This window comes from Vipera ursinii (genome assembly GCF_947247035.1).
Source record: "Vipera ursinii genome assembly, chromosome: 1".
Lineage (NCBI taxonomy): Eukaryota > Metazoa > Chordata > Lepidosauria > Squamata > Viperidae > Vipera > Vipera ursinii.
Window position 1 is genome coordinate 1,018,217 of NC_139512.1, and position 19,813 is coordinate 1,038,029.

The window sequence follows — 19,813 nt, forward strand, 5'->3', positions numbered from 1 at the left end:
TCTTAGACATTTGTTTTCATACCTGCATAAGCTCACAGGCTCATGGATGCAAGTGGGACAATATATAAGTTTTGGGTTTCCCTAAAGACAGGCAGTCCTTGACTTACAACCATAAGGGAGCCTGCCTATTATGGTCATAAGCCATGATGGTAGTAAACGGGTAACCTACGTGACTAACCCAATTTTATTATCTTTTTTATGGCAGTTATTTAATGAATACTGCAGTAGACCCATTGTTCACTATGGGTGGTTTTTGCTGAAAACTGTATGTAAACACCAGAAAAAGTCATAAATTGCAGACAGATGAGCTCAAGACACTGCAAACGGTTGCCAAGCATGTGAAATGTTGCATGACTGCGGTGTGTGTATATGTGTGCATAGGAACTTCAGAAATGGATCATAAGTATCTTTGGGGGGTAAGCACACTAAGTAACAAGTCATAAGTCAAGGACTACTTGTACGTGCTACATTAATGCAATACGCTTCACCTGATTGTTAGACTGACCAATTTTCTCTCTAACCTGAATTCATTGAACTTAATCAAATGGCTGCATTTATTCAATACATTAAGTTACCAAGAAGCCTGGGCCTTAAGTTTGCCATGCAGATTGTTTTCAGTCTGCCAGAGCAAAGTAGGATCCAATCGTCCACATTCAAAGCCTCTCTCAGTCATAAATCTCACTGGAAAAAATTAGGAGAGTCTTTTTTTTCAGCTGAACAAGGTTACAAGGGGGAAAAAATTAGAAGAAAATTCACAGTATCTTGAATGTTTTATGATATTAATCATAGATATCTCAGCCTTCACTCCAATATCAAATGACCCAGCAAACTAACTCTGGTTAGTCAGCCATCTTTACAATGACAGGACAACACTTTAAAAATTTTATTGTGATTGGGGTGAAAACCCAATTTATCCCCATGTCAATGTCTGGAGAGGTATGGAAGTAAGAAGAGGATGAGAGATGTGACTGACCTGTTATGAGGACATCCTAGCCTTCCACCTCTGTCCAGAGAATGAAAGAGACAATCTCTAATTTTCATCTGGGTTTGACTGACACCAATCAGAATTGGCCGGTCAGCTAAAACCCCAAAGGGTAACCTTCCTCCACAGAAAACATCTATCATGGGAACTCAGGCAGGAATATTATTCCTTGACACCCATATTAAATCATGCTGAATAATATAAGACTTGGTGCGTCTCTTGCTCATTGATCTATGTACAGTTTGACACAGGAAAAATACAGTCCTAAAGATTGCAAAAGGCAGCCAGTCCCCAAAGAATACCGTTTGCCCTAAGAAACATTAAACATATTCGGCAATTGCCTATCACACATCCTGGCAGGAACCATAAAGGGTTATGGCTCTTGTACTAAACAAAATGACAGCCTGGGGAAGAAGCTCCACCGTGTGTGTTGGGTTGTGGAGCAATTAGAAAGCATCACCACGGCTGTGGCAAGAATTATATCCTATGTTTGAAACCCATATATGTGGCCAAGCCGATACACAGGCATGCCTGTCCTAGAGAAAAATGAACTAAAAACAAATAGATGGAATCCTGGGTATATACCTGAAAGAGAATATCTCCCTTCCAGACACCCCCAACAGCAGCTGTTCCTCTTTGGAAAATTCAGCAAGCGCTCCAAAAATTTGGTTCTATAAGTAATATACTTCTGTTTATTAGCCAGGCTCTGTTGGAAAGCCACAATCTCCTTCTAGGATAAATCAACTCAGAAGAACAGAGCTTCCCCTTTATAAGTATAAACTCATGCACACACATGCACGTACAAAGCCAAAAGTCCAAAGAGCCGTGGTTGAACCAAATATACCCAAGGTGTAAATCACTCGGGCAGAAGAGCACAGCCATATATTTACATCGGGCCCACTTTCCCCTCATGGCAACCGCCTCTCAGTGGCTGTGGAATCCATAGGCAACTCAGCCTGTTCTGCCTCGTCGTCCCTTGGTGACAGCTGTCTCCAAACATGGGCCCTTGCCACGTTACCTCGCTTGAACGACCATCTCTTCATCCACCTCCTGGAGAAGGATGGCCAAGAATGATTGAGAAGAGAGTCGGCCATGGTGAAGCCGGTCTCCGTCTGGACTGCCTGGGGAAAAGTGGAGGACAGACAAAAGCAACTCCTCTGGAGCTCCGACCCAGAGGGAGTGGAGGAGTCAGCAAGCAAGGGCTTTGTCAAAGTCATCAGCTGAGGGAAGGCAGCAGCGCGAGCCAGAGAGAGAATTAGCCAGACCTGCTCCAGCACAAGACCAAATGACAGCCGCAACAGCTGCCTGCTTTCTCTCCAAGCCAAGCAATGCCTTTGATGAGGGGGACTGACATATAAAGGAGATCTACTTTACTTGCAGATGATTGTTGTTGCTGTATTTAAAAGATAACCATTTTATTTAACCCTGTGTATTTTAGTATGGATCAGACATAAGAAGTGGCCATCTTTTGTGGGCCAGTGTTTAATTATAGTTCTATTCACGCCACACTTGATATCATAAGTTTGACAACCACATTTTAGCCTAGTGTGTCATTCAAATCTAATCTCTGTGGTAAATGTATGGTTTGGGGTGTCATGTGGACCAAAAGAAGAGTGTTTCATGGTTAATGGCAGATACTGTGTTCAAATGAAATAGGAGATTTTTATACGTCTGCCTACATGAGTGTCATTTCATGTTGACCTTGTCTTTCAAAGTAGAATTCCTAAAACAAAACCTAAATGGTGACAATCTGAACTTTGAGAGGAAGAGATGTAAATCAGTCACAGAATACCTGATTTTCAAGTCCAAAACCCTCAGGGTCAGTCTCTGCCAATTCCAGACACAAAAAATGGAAAATATATTCAATATTTTTGAAATTGGAATCAGGGGACTATTGAATGTAAATCAAATACACTAGTTAACAGTTATGAGGAGTGGAAGGGCAACATTGCAGAGAAAAGCAGCTGGAGAAAACCTGCCTTGAACGAGGTGGGCCAGATGGTTATTTCCTGAATATCTGAGCCTAAGGAGAAAAAAAAAACACGAAGTCTCTTCATTGCCACAAACACTGTTCCAAACAACATGCCGCAGAACTGGGCTCTGTCTCTTCTAAAATGAAGGGGGAAAGTATTAAGACCAGAGAAGACAGATTGCGTGTTTTGCTGAATTTAACCACATTTTTTTCACCGAACTTTCAAAGGCACTGCAGGCAGTCCTCGACTTACACTAATTTAATGACCATTCAAGGTTATGACTCTGCTGAAAAAAAGTGACAACCGGTCCTCACACTTCACAGTGTCCCCACGGCCACACTATCAAAATGCAGACACTTGGCAACCGGCGTGTGTTTACAACAGTTGCAGAGCCCTGCAATCATAAAATCGCCATTTCCAGGGAGCTTCTGGCAAGGACAGTCAATGGAGGGGGGAGCCAGGTTTGCTTAACAACCACAGCAAAATAGGTCATAAAATTGGGTGCAACTCAGATAAGATAAGATAAAAGAGAAGAGAAGAGAAGATATAACCTTTATTGTCATTTTTTTACTGTGGGCACAACGGCACACATCAAAAATGAAATTTAGTTGCCTGCTCTCAAAGTGAAACACATACATGACACACACCTAACCATACTATATACAACATATGTATAGACCCACAAACCTACCTATACCTAACAAATAAATATTAAATACTGTCCATCTTGAATATATAATGGAATTCAGTTAGCAACAGAAGTTCCAGTCCTAATTGTGGCCATAAGTTATTCCACTGAAATTGAAAGGATGATATTCATGATTGGTATAGAGTAGGGGTCTGCAACCTTGACAACTTTAAGACTTGTGGACTTCAGCTCCCACAATTCCTCAGCCAGCTACAAGTCTTAAAATTGTCAAGGTTGCAGACCCCTGGTATAGAAAAAGGCTACAAACAGAAGGAACAGACCCCATAGAAATGATGGTGCTTTGCACTGTACACAAGGGGGGGGGAAATGAACCAGCCAAAGAAAAATACATGATAGAATCTAGAAATATAGGAATCCTATCAGAAAAGGCTGAAGCTCAGAAGAAAGTGAAGTGCCATATCAAGAGTTTGGAATAAATATAAAACAAAGGGTTTTTTCTGTTTTTTTTATGAAGTTGCCTCTTTGGCTGTCCCCCCATGAAGTTTTTTTTTTAGAAAAGAAATGGCAGTGAAGCCAGACTGGTAGACGAGGGGTAAAATAATCTCTCTTAATTTTGGTGACCCTACTCTCAAATCTAAGCAAGAGTTAGAATTAGAAGGTCATGTCTGCCATTGCTTTACATACTTACAAACAAAAGAAAGATTCAAAGTAGATAAAAAGAATCACAGGCTTGATTTTGTTAAAAACGAATTGAAAATTTCACTATATGGTAGCGATGACATATTATAGCTAAGTTTTCCAAAACGTTATTGAAACTGAATTTGGAAAGTGAACATGTAAAACATTGTGTGATTCAGCACTAAATTATAATTTAGAAGAAAATTTTTATAGGATGATGTATCACTGATACTTAAGACCAGATAAGTTATTTAGAATGTATAAAGGTATCTCAAATGAATGTTGGAAATGTAAACGTAAAGGAGTGACTCTTTATCATTTCTGGTGGACATCTGATAAAGCAAAAAAAAATATTGGAATAGGATTGATATTCTAATGCAGCAAATTCTTAAAGTGAACGTAAAGATAAAACCAGAAAATTTTCTTCTGGTTCTAATGGAAAAAGACTTGGGGGGGAAAAATTGGAACTCTGATTTTATATATGTTGACAGCAGCAAGACCACTCTACGCAAAAAAATGGAAGAATGTTTTGATGATTTCCACCATCGATGAGTGGCTACAAAAGTTGATAGAGTTTGCAGAGATGGCTAAATTGACTGTTTTGATAAAGGAAAAGAGTACAAGTACTTTTGTGCTTGAGTTGGAAAAAAATGATCTGGGTTTTACTGATTAGATTGATTTCTTCATATCGAAATGGCTAGTTCATACTACCATAGAAATGTAAAAAGTTGAGGTTCGATGCTAATGCCTTATTTTACTGCAACAGAGGGAGTTGGAAGTCAACGCTTTTTTTTCTTTTCCCTTCTTTTCCTCACTTCTCTTTTTTCCCTTCCCCTTACCTTTGTTCCCTACTATTTGCTTTTGTATTTTGTATTTTATAAGTTAATAAAAAAAATTAAATACAAAGAAAAAGAAAGAAAGAAGCGAAACTTGCAAGAGATACCCAAAACAACCAGAAGGGGTTCCTGGGTATGCTAGAAATAAAAGGAAAACCAAAAAGGGTGGTCAGAATTATGGTGAGAAGACAGAATGTAACTCTTATTTCGCACCTGTTTCCTCTCCAAAGCGAAAGGGAGCCGGGCTGGTTATGATTATATTACTGCTGGGAGGTAGGGTGAGGGGTGGGACTATTCAGGATAAATTAGGAGACATTTAGAGATAAGTTAGCTAAAATAAACAAATTCAACTTCTGGGACCAGATGGATTACATCACAGGGTACTAAAGGAAGTAGCAGGGGTGATTTCAAAAGCATTCTTGATCATCTTTGGGAACTGGAGAACTGGTAAGATCCCAGACAGTTGGAGAGGGGGCAGGGAAATGTCTTCCTCATTTTTAGAAAAGGGGGACTTGGAAAACTACGGATCAGCCAGCTTGAGGTCTACACAGGACAAAGTCTTCAAACAGTCAAACATGTTTATGTGGGCTTGAATAAGCAGGCTATGATTAACAGAAGCTAGATAAATGTATCAGAAAGACATCATCTAGAGCAGTGTTTCTCAAGCTTGGCCACTTTAAGATGTGTGGACTTCAACTCTCAGAATTCCCCAGGCTTAATGCTATCTTATGATGCATTAACAGAAGTATAATAACAAATCATAGGAAGTCATTTTTCCATCCTGCTCAATCCTGATCTGGACTACTGGGTCTCATTCCAGGGACCACAGTTGTGCCATCTTCAAACTTGGAATCTCCATAGATTTCATAAAATCTCCATGGACATTCAAACTTGAAAGTGTCCCCCTAGCTCCTCTTTGAAATGACTGATAAAAATGTGACAAAGACAGTGGCAGATTCAGAACACAACCACCAACACGATGAAGGATCTTGAGATCAAGCCTCATGATGAACAGTTATAAGGATTTGCGTACGTTTAGCCTAAGAAAAGCGGAGTGATACATCAGTCTTCAAATATCTGAGCGGAAGACACTCCAAAGAAAAGGGGTGGTCAAAAGTCCAGAGGGCAGCCCCAATCATGTGACTGTATTCAATCACACCATTGTAGCCGCCATCTTGACTTGCTCAGCCACATTAAAGCGGCCATCCCGCTCGTAAGCAATGGCAACAGTTGCCACATGAAGTGATGAGTTCTCCTTCCTTAATGATCTTCAAGAAAGGCTGCATGGTCATCTGTCAGCAATACTCTAGCCCAGTGGCCCCCAATTTTTTGGGCACCAGGAACCGGTTCCACGGAGAAAGATGTTTCCATGGACCGGGGTGTGTGTGGTTTTGTGTGCTGCCTGCATCCTGCAGATGAGGCTTTGCTGACTTGTGCAGCCCGGTTGTGGGCAGACTGTGGCCCAGTGCCAGTCCACAGATGGGGGTTGGGGACCCCTGTTCTAGCAGATCCCTGCAATGAACAAGAAGGTTGAGTAGAAGATCTCTGTAAGAGCCTTCTAACTCTATTTCTATGGATAGCTGAGACCTAACAAGGCACAGAAAGATACTATCTATAACTTCTGTTCCTTCAGTTCAACTTTCTATTTAGGTAAGAGGTGCTTTTCCTGTTCTGAAAGGCAAAAGGTATCAATACCTAACTCTATACCAAATGTCTACTAAAAAAACCTTACCATTGAAGGCTGGTCTCTAGGACTATAATAATTTGGCCTGGAAGGCAGTGTCAAACATTCTGCTGCTGAAGAAACTGATCAGTGACCCTTCACAACTCCCCAGTTCCATCCCATCAATAATTCTGGGGCATAGAGGAGCCATTACTTACACCTGAAACTATGTCATGGTACTACACCTTAATTAATTTGATTTTGGCACTACTCGACTCCAAATGACTCCGGGCAGCTCGCAGTATAGAATCTGGTATAATCTGGTATAATCTCTGCAGTTTTTGGTTTTCTTGTTAGTATAAAAGAGCCTAATGCTATAAGAGCCCAGAATGGACCAAGTAGATGGCTGTAGGTTTTCCCTCCCCTTTTAATTCTTATTTTAATTTTTATTTTGGATGCTATACTGCCACCCAATGGATAGTTTCTCTCTTAACTATTCTAAAGAGGTAAGCCCCCACCTACAGCCACAATTGAACTCAAAGCTTCCATTTACAACCTTTCTTGCCACACCTGTTAAGTGAATCACTGCAGTTGTTAAGCTGGAAACATGGTTGTTATGTGAATCTGGCTTCCCCATTGACTTTGCTTAACAGAAGTTTGCAAAAGGTGATCACATGATCCCTGGACACTGCACCCATCATAAATACATGCCAGTTGCCAAGCATCAGAATTCTGATCAGGTGAGCATGAGGATGTTGCAACAGTTGTAAGTGTGAAAAACGATCATGTCACTTTTCTTCAGTGCCGTTGTAATTTCAAATTGTCATTAAACAAATGGCTGTAAGTCGAGGACTACCTGTACACAAATGCCATATTTAAAAATACAATTGTAATGCTTGTCACAGGGATTTCTCTTGAAGGAACCAGATCGCCAGTCTCTGCCTTCAGTTTTAAGCTGTCACTAAAGTGCTCTAATCCGTTTTCTTGAATGAGGAGGGCTGTGTGAGTCTATTGTGGCAAACATTCAGGAACCTGGTAGAACCTTTTTATACTAATATGTTTTATTAAATTTCAATTTTAATCATGTATTAGTTGAAAAGGTGCTACAAATATTTTTTTTCACATAAAAAAACCACAGAGGATTTTATTCAAATTATTTATTAAAATAAAAAGCAAAGCAGGTGGTGGGATCTTACATATTAGCAGGTTTAGAATATGCATTTGTAGGTAATCCTCAAGTTACAATTGTAATTGAACCTGGCAATTACGGTGGCAAGTTGTGATATTCATCAAGTGGGTCACCATGCAGTCGCATCCGATTTTGCAATCCTTTTCACTGCAGACATTAAATAAATGCGGCAGTTGTAAAGCAAATGTCATGGTCATTAAGTGAATACCACAATCATTAAGTCCACCTCTTCTTCGCTACAGGCTGTTTTTGCCAGTAACTGGAAGTAAATGCCAGTTTCTAGCAAAACCATCACAATTCACAAGTCACGAGTGTGGAGCAGGACGAATGGCCATAGGTGTGGAGTGCCCAAACTCTGGTCATGTGTCTACAAGGTGGGTGACATCGGAACTTCAAGACTGGCTCATAAGTAGCTTTTGGATAATCCATGGTAACTTTGTATTGTCACTAAATGACCGGTTGTAAGTTGAGGACTGCCTATATTACATTTATATTGTGCCAAGGCTCTGTTGTGGGCCCAGCAATCTTCAACATCTTCATCAATGATTTGGATGAGGGGATAGATGCAGAACTCATCAAATTTGCAGAAGACACCAAGCTGGCAGGAATAGCCAGCACTCCGAAGACAGGCTTAAGATACAGAAGGATCTTGACAGACTTGAACATTGGGCACTATCTAACAAAATGAAATTCAGTGGTGAAAAAAGTAAGGTTCTGCATTTAGGCAAGAAAAACCAAATGCACAGATATAGCATACGTGGGTACTTTGCTCAATAAGAGTAACTGTGAGAGGGATCTCATAGTCCTAGTGGACAATCACTTAAATATGAGCCAGCAGTGTGCTGTAGCTGCCAAAAAATCCAACACAGTGCTAGGTTGCATTAACAGAGGGATAGAATCAAGATCACATGAAGTGTTAATACCACATTATAATCCCTTGGTAAGGCCTCACTTGTAATACTGAATCCAGTTTTGGTTACCACAATGTAAAAAAGATGTTGAGACTCTGGAAAGAGTGCAGAGAAGAGCTGCAAAGATGATCAGGGGACTGGAGGTTAAAACATATAAGGAACGGTTGCTGGAATTGGGTATGTCTAGGTTAATGAAGAGAAGGCATGATAGCAGTGTTCCAATATCTCAGGGTTTGACACAAAGAAAAGGGAGTCAAGCTATTTTCCAAAGCACCTGAAGGCAGGACAAGAAGCAACGGATGAAAACTAACCAAGGAGAGAAGCAACCTAGAACTAAGGAGAAACTTCCTGACAGTTAGAACAATTAACCAGTGGAACAAGCTGCCTCCAGAAGCGGTGAATGCTCCAACACTGGAAGTTTTTTAAGAAGAGACTGGACACCCATTTGTCTGAAATGGTATAGGGTTTCCTGCCTGAGCAGGGGGCTGGACTAGAAGACCTCTAAGGTCCCTTCCAACTCTATTGTATTGTATTGTATTGTATTGTATTCCTTTTCTCCAGTTCAAAGCGGTATACATCCTCCAATTTTTATCTACAACAGACTTGTGAAGTAGGTTGGGCTAAGACAGAAGGGCAAAGTCAATGAGGTAGATTTGAATCTGGGCCTCTTTGGCCCTAGTCCAATTCTTTAATTGCTATACCACATTGGCCTATTTAACAGGTCTTTGCTGCAACAGACCAAGTTAATTAACTTCCATAGGGAGAGCAATTAAGTAATTTTGAGCAAACTCTTTTTATGTTCTGCCTGTTATGCAACCATTGCAACCTCAAACGCAACGTATTTAGTTAGCAGCTTGCATTACAACTATTAATACACCTAAAGCAAAGAACAAGCAAGATGAATGGCCTCAGGGTCTCCTCTTCCTGGAAACGTACCTTTGAAACAGCTCCTTATTAGCCAGAGTACCGTATATAATTAATGTAATTATAATGTAATGCGGCCAGTTTATTAGAAATGTAATCAGAATTGCCAGTAATATAATACGTTCATTAGAATTTAGTACAGTGGAGAAGGTTCCAAATTTCCAGAATTATTTAAGCATAAAGCAAAATACTGGAAGGGTGCAATTGCAGAAAAGCCCTAGATTCCAGTTCTGTTCAAAATCGCCATTGCTGCTGTGTTTTGTGCCAGCCATAAAATACCTACGATGGCACTTCCTTTTTCTTTTGCTTAATCTTCCTTTAAGAACAGTTCTGGATTTCAACATTTGTTTTCTAATATGTTAGTTATGGAATAAAGTTCAAAGCCACATTTATGTGGCACTTACCCAGAATATCTGCCCCATGGCGTCTCCTCCTTGAAAGCCTCCCTGTGCCACTTATTTCTCCTTGCGCATTCAAAATAAACTTGGTGACAAAACAGCTTTAAACACAACACTTCCTTTTCCCTTGGGCAACATCTGCTGTCTTACTCTCCTCCCATGGTTGATTCATTCACTTCTCACAAGACATTTTTCGCAGTAATTTTGTGGCTGGACCCCATGATGAGTTTGGATACTAGCATTAGTGTAAGTATGGCATCTTAGCCACCCTTATCTTATGCAATACCCATCTAAGGGCAAGGAAGGAAATTAACAACAAAGAAACTGGCATGACATTTAAATGAAAACACAATCTTTTATTGGTCTAAACCCACACTCCCCTGATCAAATTTCAAAAGCAAAAGAATTGCCAAGGGAGACCTTTTAACTAAAGAAACTGAAGCAACCACATTTCCAGCTGTAGCCAAGAAAATCACAAAGATTGGGAAGCCAAAGACTTGTGGTAACAGCCCCCCCCAACAGAATTAAAAAACAAAACAAAACAAATATAACTAGTCTCAACTTTCCTAAAGCCATCTTTTGCTGTTGTTAGCTGCGAAGTCGTGTCCGACCCATCGCAACCCTATGGACAATGTTCCTCCAGGCCTTCCTGTCCTCTACCATCTTCTGGAGTCCATTTAAGCTCACGCCTACTGCTTCAGTGACTCCATCCAGCCACCTCATTCTCTGTCGCCCCCTTCTTCTCTTGCACTCAATCTTTCCCAGCATTAGGCTCTTCTCCAGTGAGTCTTTCCTTCTCATTAGGTGGCCAAAGGATTTGAGTTTCAACTTCAGGATCTGGCCTTCTAAAGAGCAGTCAGGGTTGATCTCTAAGACTGACCGGTTTGATCGCCTGGCAGTCCAAGGGACTCACAGGAGTCTTCTCCAGCACCATAGTTCAAAGGCCTCAATTCTTTGGCGCTCAGCCTTTCTGATGGCCCAACTTTCACAGCCATACATTGCAACTGGGAAGACTTGACTATATGCACTTTTGTTGGCAGGGTGATGTCTCTGCTTTTTAGTGTGCTGTCTAGATTTGCCATGGCTTTCCTTCCCAAGAGCAAGCATCTTTTAATTTCTTGGCCATCTTTAAAGAAACACAAAGATAAGGAAATGGGTGAATTTGGGCGGGGGATGTGGAGAATGCTGGCCAGCTTTCAAATGACTGATCCCAAAAGCATATTCAAATCTAAAGGAACTTCTGTGAGAACGTCTTTAGGGTTCAAATGCTTTGCATCTCCAGCTAGATGCTCCACAGCGCTTTTTCTACTCCTAAGCAATGGACGCCAGTGAACAAAAAGGACAAAAGGACTCATCTGTTAGATATATCCTTGGATAATTTATTCAGAATTTATTTATTTTTTAATATAAACAGTTAATTGTTTAATATTTTACACACAGCAAATTTTCACTTTTATATTCAAAGATACTCTCTGTACATATCACTGCTCGGCTCTTATATGAAAGCACTGAAAAAATAAATCAAGTGAGTATATTCTCTTTTTTTTTCAAAACCATGGCACATGTTGATCCTTTATTTTAAAACAAGAGGATAAACCCAACAATCAAAAACTGTGTTCTGTGATCATATACGCACATAAACTGGGAGGAAGTTGACTGGCTTCTAAGGCAACATTTTTGCTATGCCTACAAGAAGAGCAGAAATCCTCTTGGGATGGTCAAATCTGCTCTCCTCCCTCAAAGGCGCGAAGCACTGGCACATTCGTGCTCTCCACCACAGGGATGCTAGTTCAAACTTCTCCATGTAAGGATATCCAGTTGGATGATATAAAATTTTCTAGAAATGCTTGTTTTAGGATTTTGAGACAACTCATCAGGTTTTAATTTCCCATTTCCCCCCCCCCCCGAATCAATAAAGCAATTATGTAGGTGAGATGATCACTCTCAAACGACGGGTGAACAATGTTTTGCTTTCCCCCCCCCCCAAAAAAAAATAATAACCTAGAAGCACTTCAGGATGAAATAGGGAAGTGAAAAAGAGAAAATCCCTGGAGACCATCCTTGTTCTTCCACGCCAACTAATTGGGGGAAACAGTTGGACTAAAATAAGAAGAGCTACACACCATCTCTGCTAGCCTGCGAGGCTTAGATGCAAAACACTGACAAGTTCAAGGGTTTAGGGTTTTAACACAGATTGAAACGCAAACTCCTAAAATTTGCTTTTTTTAAAATAATGATAACACGACCCTTTTGGTGTTGTTTTTTCTCCCATAAAAATTCACATTATAAGGAAAAAATTAAAAGCTTATGTAAAAGGCAGGAAAACTAAGGTAAAGAAAGCTCCTGGTGAGGTCCTTTTTCAGCAGATGAACAGATTCATCTTGCACTGAAGAGCACTTGAAATGTGAAGTTGGAACTTCAGAGATATGAATGACTAAGACAGAACCCACACATTTATGGGTCAGACTGGGGCAAGGCGTGGGCAGGCAACGGAAAGGTTAAAGTGCACTGGAGGTTGGAGAGACATTGTCTGAAAACTAAATTCAGAAGCTTCTGAACTTCAAAACCTAGAGAGAAGTACTTACAAACACATAATTTGTGCTGATGGGGGCAGAGATACATAATCTACACTGATGGAGAAACAAAGGAAGATAGCATTGGCACACGTGTAGAAAGATTACAGCCTTCCTAACAGGGAAAATTTAAAGATACACCATCCTTCTCTGCTTTCCTTTTTAAAATTCATCTTCTAGCAGTCTTTGGCTCTACAAGATTTTAAAAGTGGGCAAGATAACTTCTTACCGGACTACGGTATCGACCCTCCAAGCCCCGTATCCTCCAGAAGGTAATTGTAGAGCATCAATTGTTTTGGGACCAGCAAGGCTGCCTTTCCTTGGAGGTTCCCAACTCGGGAACTGGTTGACACTGATAGAACAAGATGCTGGAAGGGATAAAGCTCGGAAAATCCTACCCTCTTCCGCACAGCTCTTCCGCAGAAGCTTGATTGCAAATCTGAGGAAGGTGCCTGCATTGCTTCTGTTCATTTTATGCAAGGGTGTGCAGGTGAATTGGGGGTGGTCAGTATACCGCTGGATATTTACTCTCTGGCACCGTGCTTACGAAGCAGAAATGGTAGGAAAAAGCCAAGGGAAAAAACGCAACCATTGACTCAAAGACTGTGCGTGGAGGTTCCAGAACTCTACACAATCACTTTGCTCCATATGTAAGCAGAAGGAGCTGTTTTGATTCTTTTTTTCTCCCTTAGCTAGGACGTTTTCTAGTTGACAGATTTAAGTAGCTCTTCTCTGGTCTGGGCACATCCAGAAATGACCCCCGCAAATTGGGAAGGGGAAGAGTAACAGAGACCAGTAAAATGTAGGCAGGCTTCAGAGCTAAGAGACCTCCGTCAGAGCTGCTAAGGCTTGATTTCACCATTGGTGACCAACTGTTTCAGAATTTGCATAATGGTGAGTTGTGAAATATTTTGAAAAATTAATATGCACATGCCACTCTATTATTTGAACGTTAAAGTACAGGTTTGTGCACTCTTATCTCCTAGCGCTTAACTTGCCTGAATCAGCTTACACACTTAAGGCCCCTTAAAGACCAAACAAGCAATCTCCTCCTCTTTTCCCCTCAACAGGGCAAAAGCTAAACAAACAAACAAAATCAAGGAAGGTGTCAATAATTTATATGGCGGTTCACTATCTATGATTTAAATATGTCACAACAAACATATACACTTAATGCTAACCAGACAGAGCTCCAGAGTCATGAGGCAGGTCGGTAAGACGGAGGGGAGAGAATTTGGCTTTGTTTTGCCTTGTTTAGTCTTGTAATGTCTCACAAAATCCTAAACAGAATATTGGCTACCACTTTGGCTACCTCGTTTTGCTTCTGAATGGCAGAGGAGATCCAATCCCCCAAAGAGTTCTTCAGTATAAAAATAATGTATTCAAAATTCATTTGTGTCAAGAGGAATTTGGGCCAGGCAGGAAGGACAGGGGGTACCTTCTCACCTCTGTGGTTAGATAAAACTATTATGTACAAAAGGACTTATCCATTTTCACCTGTGCCTCCATACACGCACACATACACATTCAGGGCACACATACTAGTTAATCCATTAAGAAGAAAAGCAGCAGCTGTTGGTCAAATCAAAGGAAAAAAGACAGACCACATTCCACACATCCTGAAGATCCTTCAGTCTTTTTTTTCTTTTTTTTTTAAAAATGCTAAAATCACAAACGAGATTTCTCCAGAGAGACTGGCAGAAGAGAAGAGTTTCAGGTTCGGCTTGGGAACGATCCAGTCCAAGGCTCCCTTCCCTGCAGTAGTAGAGAGAACCCGCAGTCCCTCTGCTCAGTACAAGGGTGTAGACAGAAGTTCTCTTTTCCAAGGTGGTTGTGTGAAATCACTTCCTACCTCGAAATCAGAGTTTGCACGAGGAGATCAGCAGCCACAGAATTGTCCATTTGTTTCACAGATAAAAGTCCGTTGACAGCAAGTGAACTGTTGCACCCAAAAAAAAAGGAGAAGAAGAACAGAAACACACAAGACACCCTCCCCTACCCCAAATGGCCGTTCTGTTTGGATGATTAAAAATCTGAACAGAAAGTAAGTCGGTGTGTCTCAAACGCTGTACCAGCAATACTGCCAAGTCCTGAGATTTGTGTCATGAGGAAAAGAAGCCAAGGGAACTATTAGGATGGGCTTGCGTGAGGCAGGGAGAGGATGCGGCCATTCTTCTTGCCACCATTCATGTGAGTGTAAGGGATGTGCTCCTCATAGTTCCCTTTGAACCCTAGAGAAGGCCCATTGTCCCGCCCGAGGATCTCATCCCGCTGGGAGTAAGAGGCTGGGTCAAGAGGGATGCTCTCCATGTTTTCGAAGTCCAGCTCATACTCTTCTGTCTCCGGTGGCTTATTCTCCTCGCTATAGAAAAACGAGACTTCTCGGAAAGTCAGGTGAAGATCATCCTTCAGCATTTCAATGATCTCGATGAAGGAGGGGCGCATCTTGGGATTGTACTGCCAACACATCTGCATGAGGTTGTGGCTGGAATTGCAAGCAAACTAGGTTAGGGTTTGTCCAGCCTGGTAGCAAACCATTGCAGGATCTTGCTTCCACAGCCCCAATTAAAACATAAAAGACTTCCTCACCGGAGCTGAGGTCTCTTTCTCTCTCTCTCTGTTGAATAGTCGTGCTGCAGAGGAGGAATCTGCACATAACCTTTCTCACTTGGTCTATTTAGATCACTAAGAAATCTGATGTAAGCTCTTTCCCACATTGGAATGGAAAAAGAACATAAAAGTATATTGCTTCTTCCATCCCCTTTACAGCTGGAGAAATTAGGGAGGGTTTCTTCTGAGCCGCTTTCCCTGTTTACATCTCTGCTGTGGGCTAAGGTTACCTTTTAGTCTCTTTTCTTGAGTCTTACCTCCCAAGATCCTTCCTACATACTGTTACGCAGCCTCCTCCCCCCACCCAAAGCTGTCTGCATTTGACTTGTATTTCCTTAAGACAAGTGGAATACAAGTGGTGGACTGTGTTCCACCTATTTTAATGAATTACAAATCTGATGCGTAGTTTCTTAGCCTGTATACTTTTGCAAAAACAGACTTTGACTCTGGATACTTACAGTCTCTCGGCACAGTTTTCTGGCCATTCCAGGCAGCCCCCATCCATGACAAACTTGAGGACCTGCTCGTTGGAGAGTCCTTGGTAAGGCTGCTCTGCTAAACTGCTGATCTCCCAAAGGACGACGCCAAAAGACCTGCAGGAAACAGGAAGGAAGGAATGTGAGATATTGAAGAGGTTCTTCATGCCACCCACAGAACAGCTGAAAAGAGGGCAAGTAAAGCAGCGGAACCAAACAAGAAGAATGTAGTCCTTTTGTCCCATCTTGATCGGAGGCTGGTATCAATGCTGGCTGACTTGAAACAACAGGTATCTACTTACCACACATCTGAACAGGCTGTGAAGACACCATCCTTCAATGATTCTGGAGCCATCCAGCGCACAGGCAGCAGTCCCTTCCCTCCTTTGCGGTAATAGTCTGTCTCGTAGATATCTCTGGTCATGCCAAAGTCTGACGAAAAAAGAACGTGGCAATGAAATATTAATTTGGAAAACGGCTACAGCTTCAAGCAATAACACGGGAAAGAGGCTGAATTCCCACCAAGAATGTTATCAGAGCCATTAGCTGCAAGTTGCCCTGGAAGTGTTATTCACTGATTCCGTGGTCCTACCGAGTCCAATTAAGAGTCACACAAAAATGTTCTGTTGTTTCCATAAGAACCTAAGTATTCTAGAAGGTGACCATACCTCCGATTTTGACTGTGAAATCTTCAGCCACCATACAGTTTCGTGCTGCCAAATCTCTATGGACAAATTTCTTGGCATTCAGATAAGCCATGCCATCAGCAATCTCAGCAGCCATTTGAATCATCTCTTGGAGAGTTGGAGGGGGGCGGCCAGGGTTATTCTGAAAGCCAAGCGGAAACTATTATTGTCCATTCAGATACAAGCCAGTCAACTTTTCATCTTTCCCATCCCCTCATTTCTATACACAAACACAGTCACACCAAATTCTTACCTCTGCATCTGGCCGTAAAGACCTCAAATAGCTTTTCAGGTCTCCATGAGCCATTAGCTCCATAACCACTAGTGTTGGTTGCCCTTTTGATACTACTCCTAGGAGACGAACCTAATGAAAGAAGTACATATATATATATAAAGGCCAATTTTAAGATATACTTAGTGAGTTGCTGCCTCAACGCAAAGTATATGCTTTATTCTATAACTACAGCAGTTTCAAAGAAATTTCTTGTTCTAACCAAAACCACCTTTCACCATCTATGTCCTCGTAGTTCATACTGAAAAAAAATGCCCCCCAAATTGAGAAGTTATGATAAAAACACAAAGACGTCTTCTCAATGCAAGCTGAATAGGGCAGGCCTCCCTAACACCCCCCACCGCGCACACGCACACACCCACACACCATAAATATGTGCCAGCAAGCAGCAGCAGACTTCCCCTCTTACCACATGGTGGCAGCTGAAACCTTTCATCACAGAAGCCTCGTTGAGGAACTCAATACGCTCACGCAGGCTGGCAGTTTCATTTACTGTCTTGACTGCTACTCGTGTCTGCGCCTCGCCCTTCACAATGTCTTTGGCGATTCCCTCGTAGACCATGCCAAAGGAGCCTTGTCCCAACTCTTGCTGCAGGGCAATTTTCTCCCGTGGGACCTCCCATTCATCAGGGATGTAAACTGGAGAGCGGGAGAAGTGGAGAAAAGAATCAATACACAAACTGGCTGATCTCAAACGCAGATAAGAAGGTAGATCCTATCCCACAATTGGGTAGTGACAGATTTTATTTTCCTGGGCTCCAAGATCACTGCAGACGGGGAGTGCAGCCAAGAAATTAAAAGACGCTTGCTCCTGGGGAGGAAAACCATGGCAAATCTAGACAGCATACTAAAAAGCAGAGACATCACCCTGTCAACAAAAGTGCGTTATAATCAAGGCTATGGTCTTCCCAGTTGCAATGTATGGCTGTGAAAGCTGGACCATAAGAAAGGCTGAGCACCAGAGAATTGAGGCCTTTCAACTATGGTGCTGGAGAAGACTCCTGCGAGTCCCTTGGACTGCAAGGCAATCAAACGGGTCGGTCTTAGAGGAGATCAACCCTGACTGCTGTTTAGAAGGCCAGATCCTGAAGTTGAAACTCAAATACTTTGGCCACCTAATGAGAAGGAAGGACTCACTGGAGAAGAGCCTAATGCTGGGAAAGGTTGAGGTCAAGAGAAGAAGGGGATGACAGAGAATGAGGTGGCTGGATGGAGTCACTGAAGCAGTAGGCGTGAGCTTAAACGGACTCCAGAAGATGGTAAAGGACAGGAAGGCCTGGAGGAACGTTGTCCATGGGGTTGCGATGGGTCGGACACGACTTCGCAACTAACAACAACAACAACAATCCCACAATTGAAGCTAGGCCCAAACCTCTTCCAAACTAAAATGAGTTTTCCCTTAAGGCAGGAGTTTCCCATGTTAATTTAAAATTATTTTTCTCACATTGCTGTATCCTGCAGAAGGCTGAACAATGGGAAACAGAACTGTTATCATCCTGTAAAAGTGTCTTCATTACAACTAAAACTTCCAGACAGGTGGGATTAGAACTCGCAATCTCCTGGTTTCTGGTCACTTTATTAGTACAAAGAAAAAGTAAAAGGAATATTGTGTTCCCTTTACACACCAGCCTCAGAAGACTATATGTGCTTCCTAGCCAAATTTCCTTCTGTGGGGAGTTTATAAGGCCTTAAAACATGAATGTATCTCAGGAAATCCATCCCTTTCTCCTTTCACTATGAATACTTACTCACAATGTTGCTCATTCTACTCTCGTTCCTGGCTTCCTTCTCTGACCTTTTAAATCATTTTTTCACAAGGCAGAGTCAGAATCGGAAAGGACCTGTAGCCTATCGAGTCCTTTCCAACCAATCAAGTCCTTCCCTTCATATGAGCTTTTTTGCCAAGCCAACTATCCCCCATCTTACACTTGAGCACTGGATTTCTGCTTTCTAGGTACAATAAAGAATTTTGCATCTGTCCCTCTTAATTTTCCCTGTTATTTTCAGCTCAATTCTTCATCCTATCTAGGATTTTGAATTTTGTTCCTGAAAAAAAAATATCCCCCCAAAAAAAATATCCCAAAAAAATACTGAAAAAAATATATCCCAACAGTTTTATTCCATTTGCAAATTTCGATGAGAAATTTCCAGCTCTTCATCCAAACCATTAATGAAATGCCGGAAGCTACCAGCCTTAGGACCAAATCTGTGGGACTCCACGTGACACCTCATTTCCTATTCTTTAAAGTAAATAGTGAAGAACGACAAATGCTTTCGCAAATCATCTTAGGCTCCCACTTAGGGGGAACGAGAACTTTTTAAAAATGTTGAAACATTTGGTCACAATCTCTGGGGGGGAGGGAATCAAAAAAGTCAACGATGGAAACCAAGGTGCTTCTCACCATCACTGGCACTGAGATACTCTGGATTAGAAGATGCATAAAGTGGTCCTGTTGGTCCTTCGGTTTGCCTGAAAAGAAGAGGGAAGTAAGACAACAAGCACCGCTTGTTATGAAACTTTTGCTACTGGCAAAGCCGCTGTTCAAAGTGATATAGGAGATTAGAAAGAAAGAAAAAACACACACCCCACAATAATTATATTTAAAACAGAAGGCTACCATGCCAGTCATAGGAATGTTTCCAAATGTTTTGTTACCGGGCTAGGTAACATATTCAGCAGGGTTTAGGGAATGTCAGTGTAGGTTTTCTTCTGTTTATAAGGGCTACACACACACACACACACACACACACACACACACACACACACATCTGAAGCCCTTATAAACAGAAGAACACGGACACTGACATCCCTTAAACTCAGCTGAAGATGTTACCTAGCCCAGTAACAAAACATTCGGAAACCAACCCACAAGCTCGGAGGACGAACCTTCACCCTCATCTTACACCTGAGCAACAGATATTCACCACTGTTGCAAATTGCAAATTCCTAGACTAAGAAGTTTAAAAATCCAA

The 19,813-nt window shown here is 41.6% G+C and overlaps 2 protein-coding genes across 2 annotated transcripts in view; one reads left to right on the top strand and one right to left on the bottom strand.

Moving 5' to 3' along the window:
- RPL36 (ribosomal protein L36) overlaps positions 1 to 19,813 on the top strand; it is a 343,666-nt gene that overhangs the window by 202,548 nt on the left and 121,305 nt on the right. The window lies entirely within an intron of this gene.
- INSR (insulin receptor) overlaps positions 11,562 to 19,813 on the bottom strand; it is a 92,563-nt gene continuing 84,311 nt past the window's right edge. The window contains exons 15-21 of the mRNA XM_083348849.1: positions 19,243 to 19,310; positions 17,250 to 17,479; positions 16,802 to 16,912; positions 16,531 to 16,690; positions 16,165 to 16,294; positions 15,845 to 15,979; positions 11,562 to 15,261 (exon numbers count right to left, since the gene is read on the bottom strand). Of these exons, the coding sequence (XP_083204975.1) occupies positions 14,907 to 15,261; positions 15,845 to 15,979; positions 16,165 to 16,294; positions 16,531 to 16,690; positions 16,802 to 16,912; positions 17,250 to 17,479; positions 19,243 to 19,310 (1,189 nt within the window). The 3' untranslated portion in view covers positions 11,562 to 14,906. The remainder of the gene's footprint in view (positions 15,262 to 15,844; positions 15,980 to 16,164; positions 16,295 to 16,530; positions 16,691 to 16,801; positions 16,913 to 17,249; positions 17,480 to 19,242; positions 19,311 to 19,813) is intronic.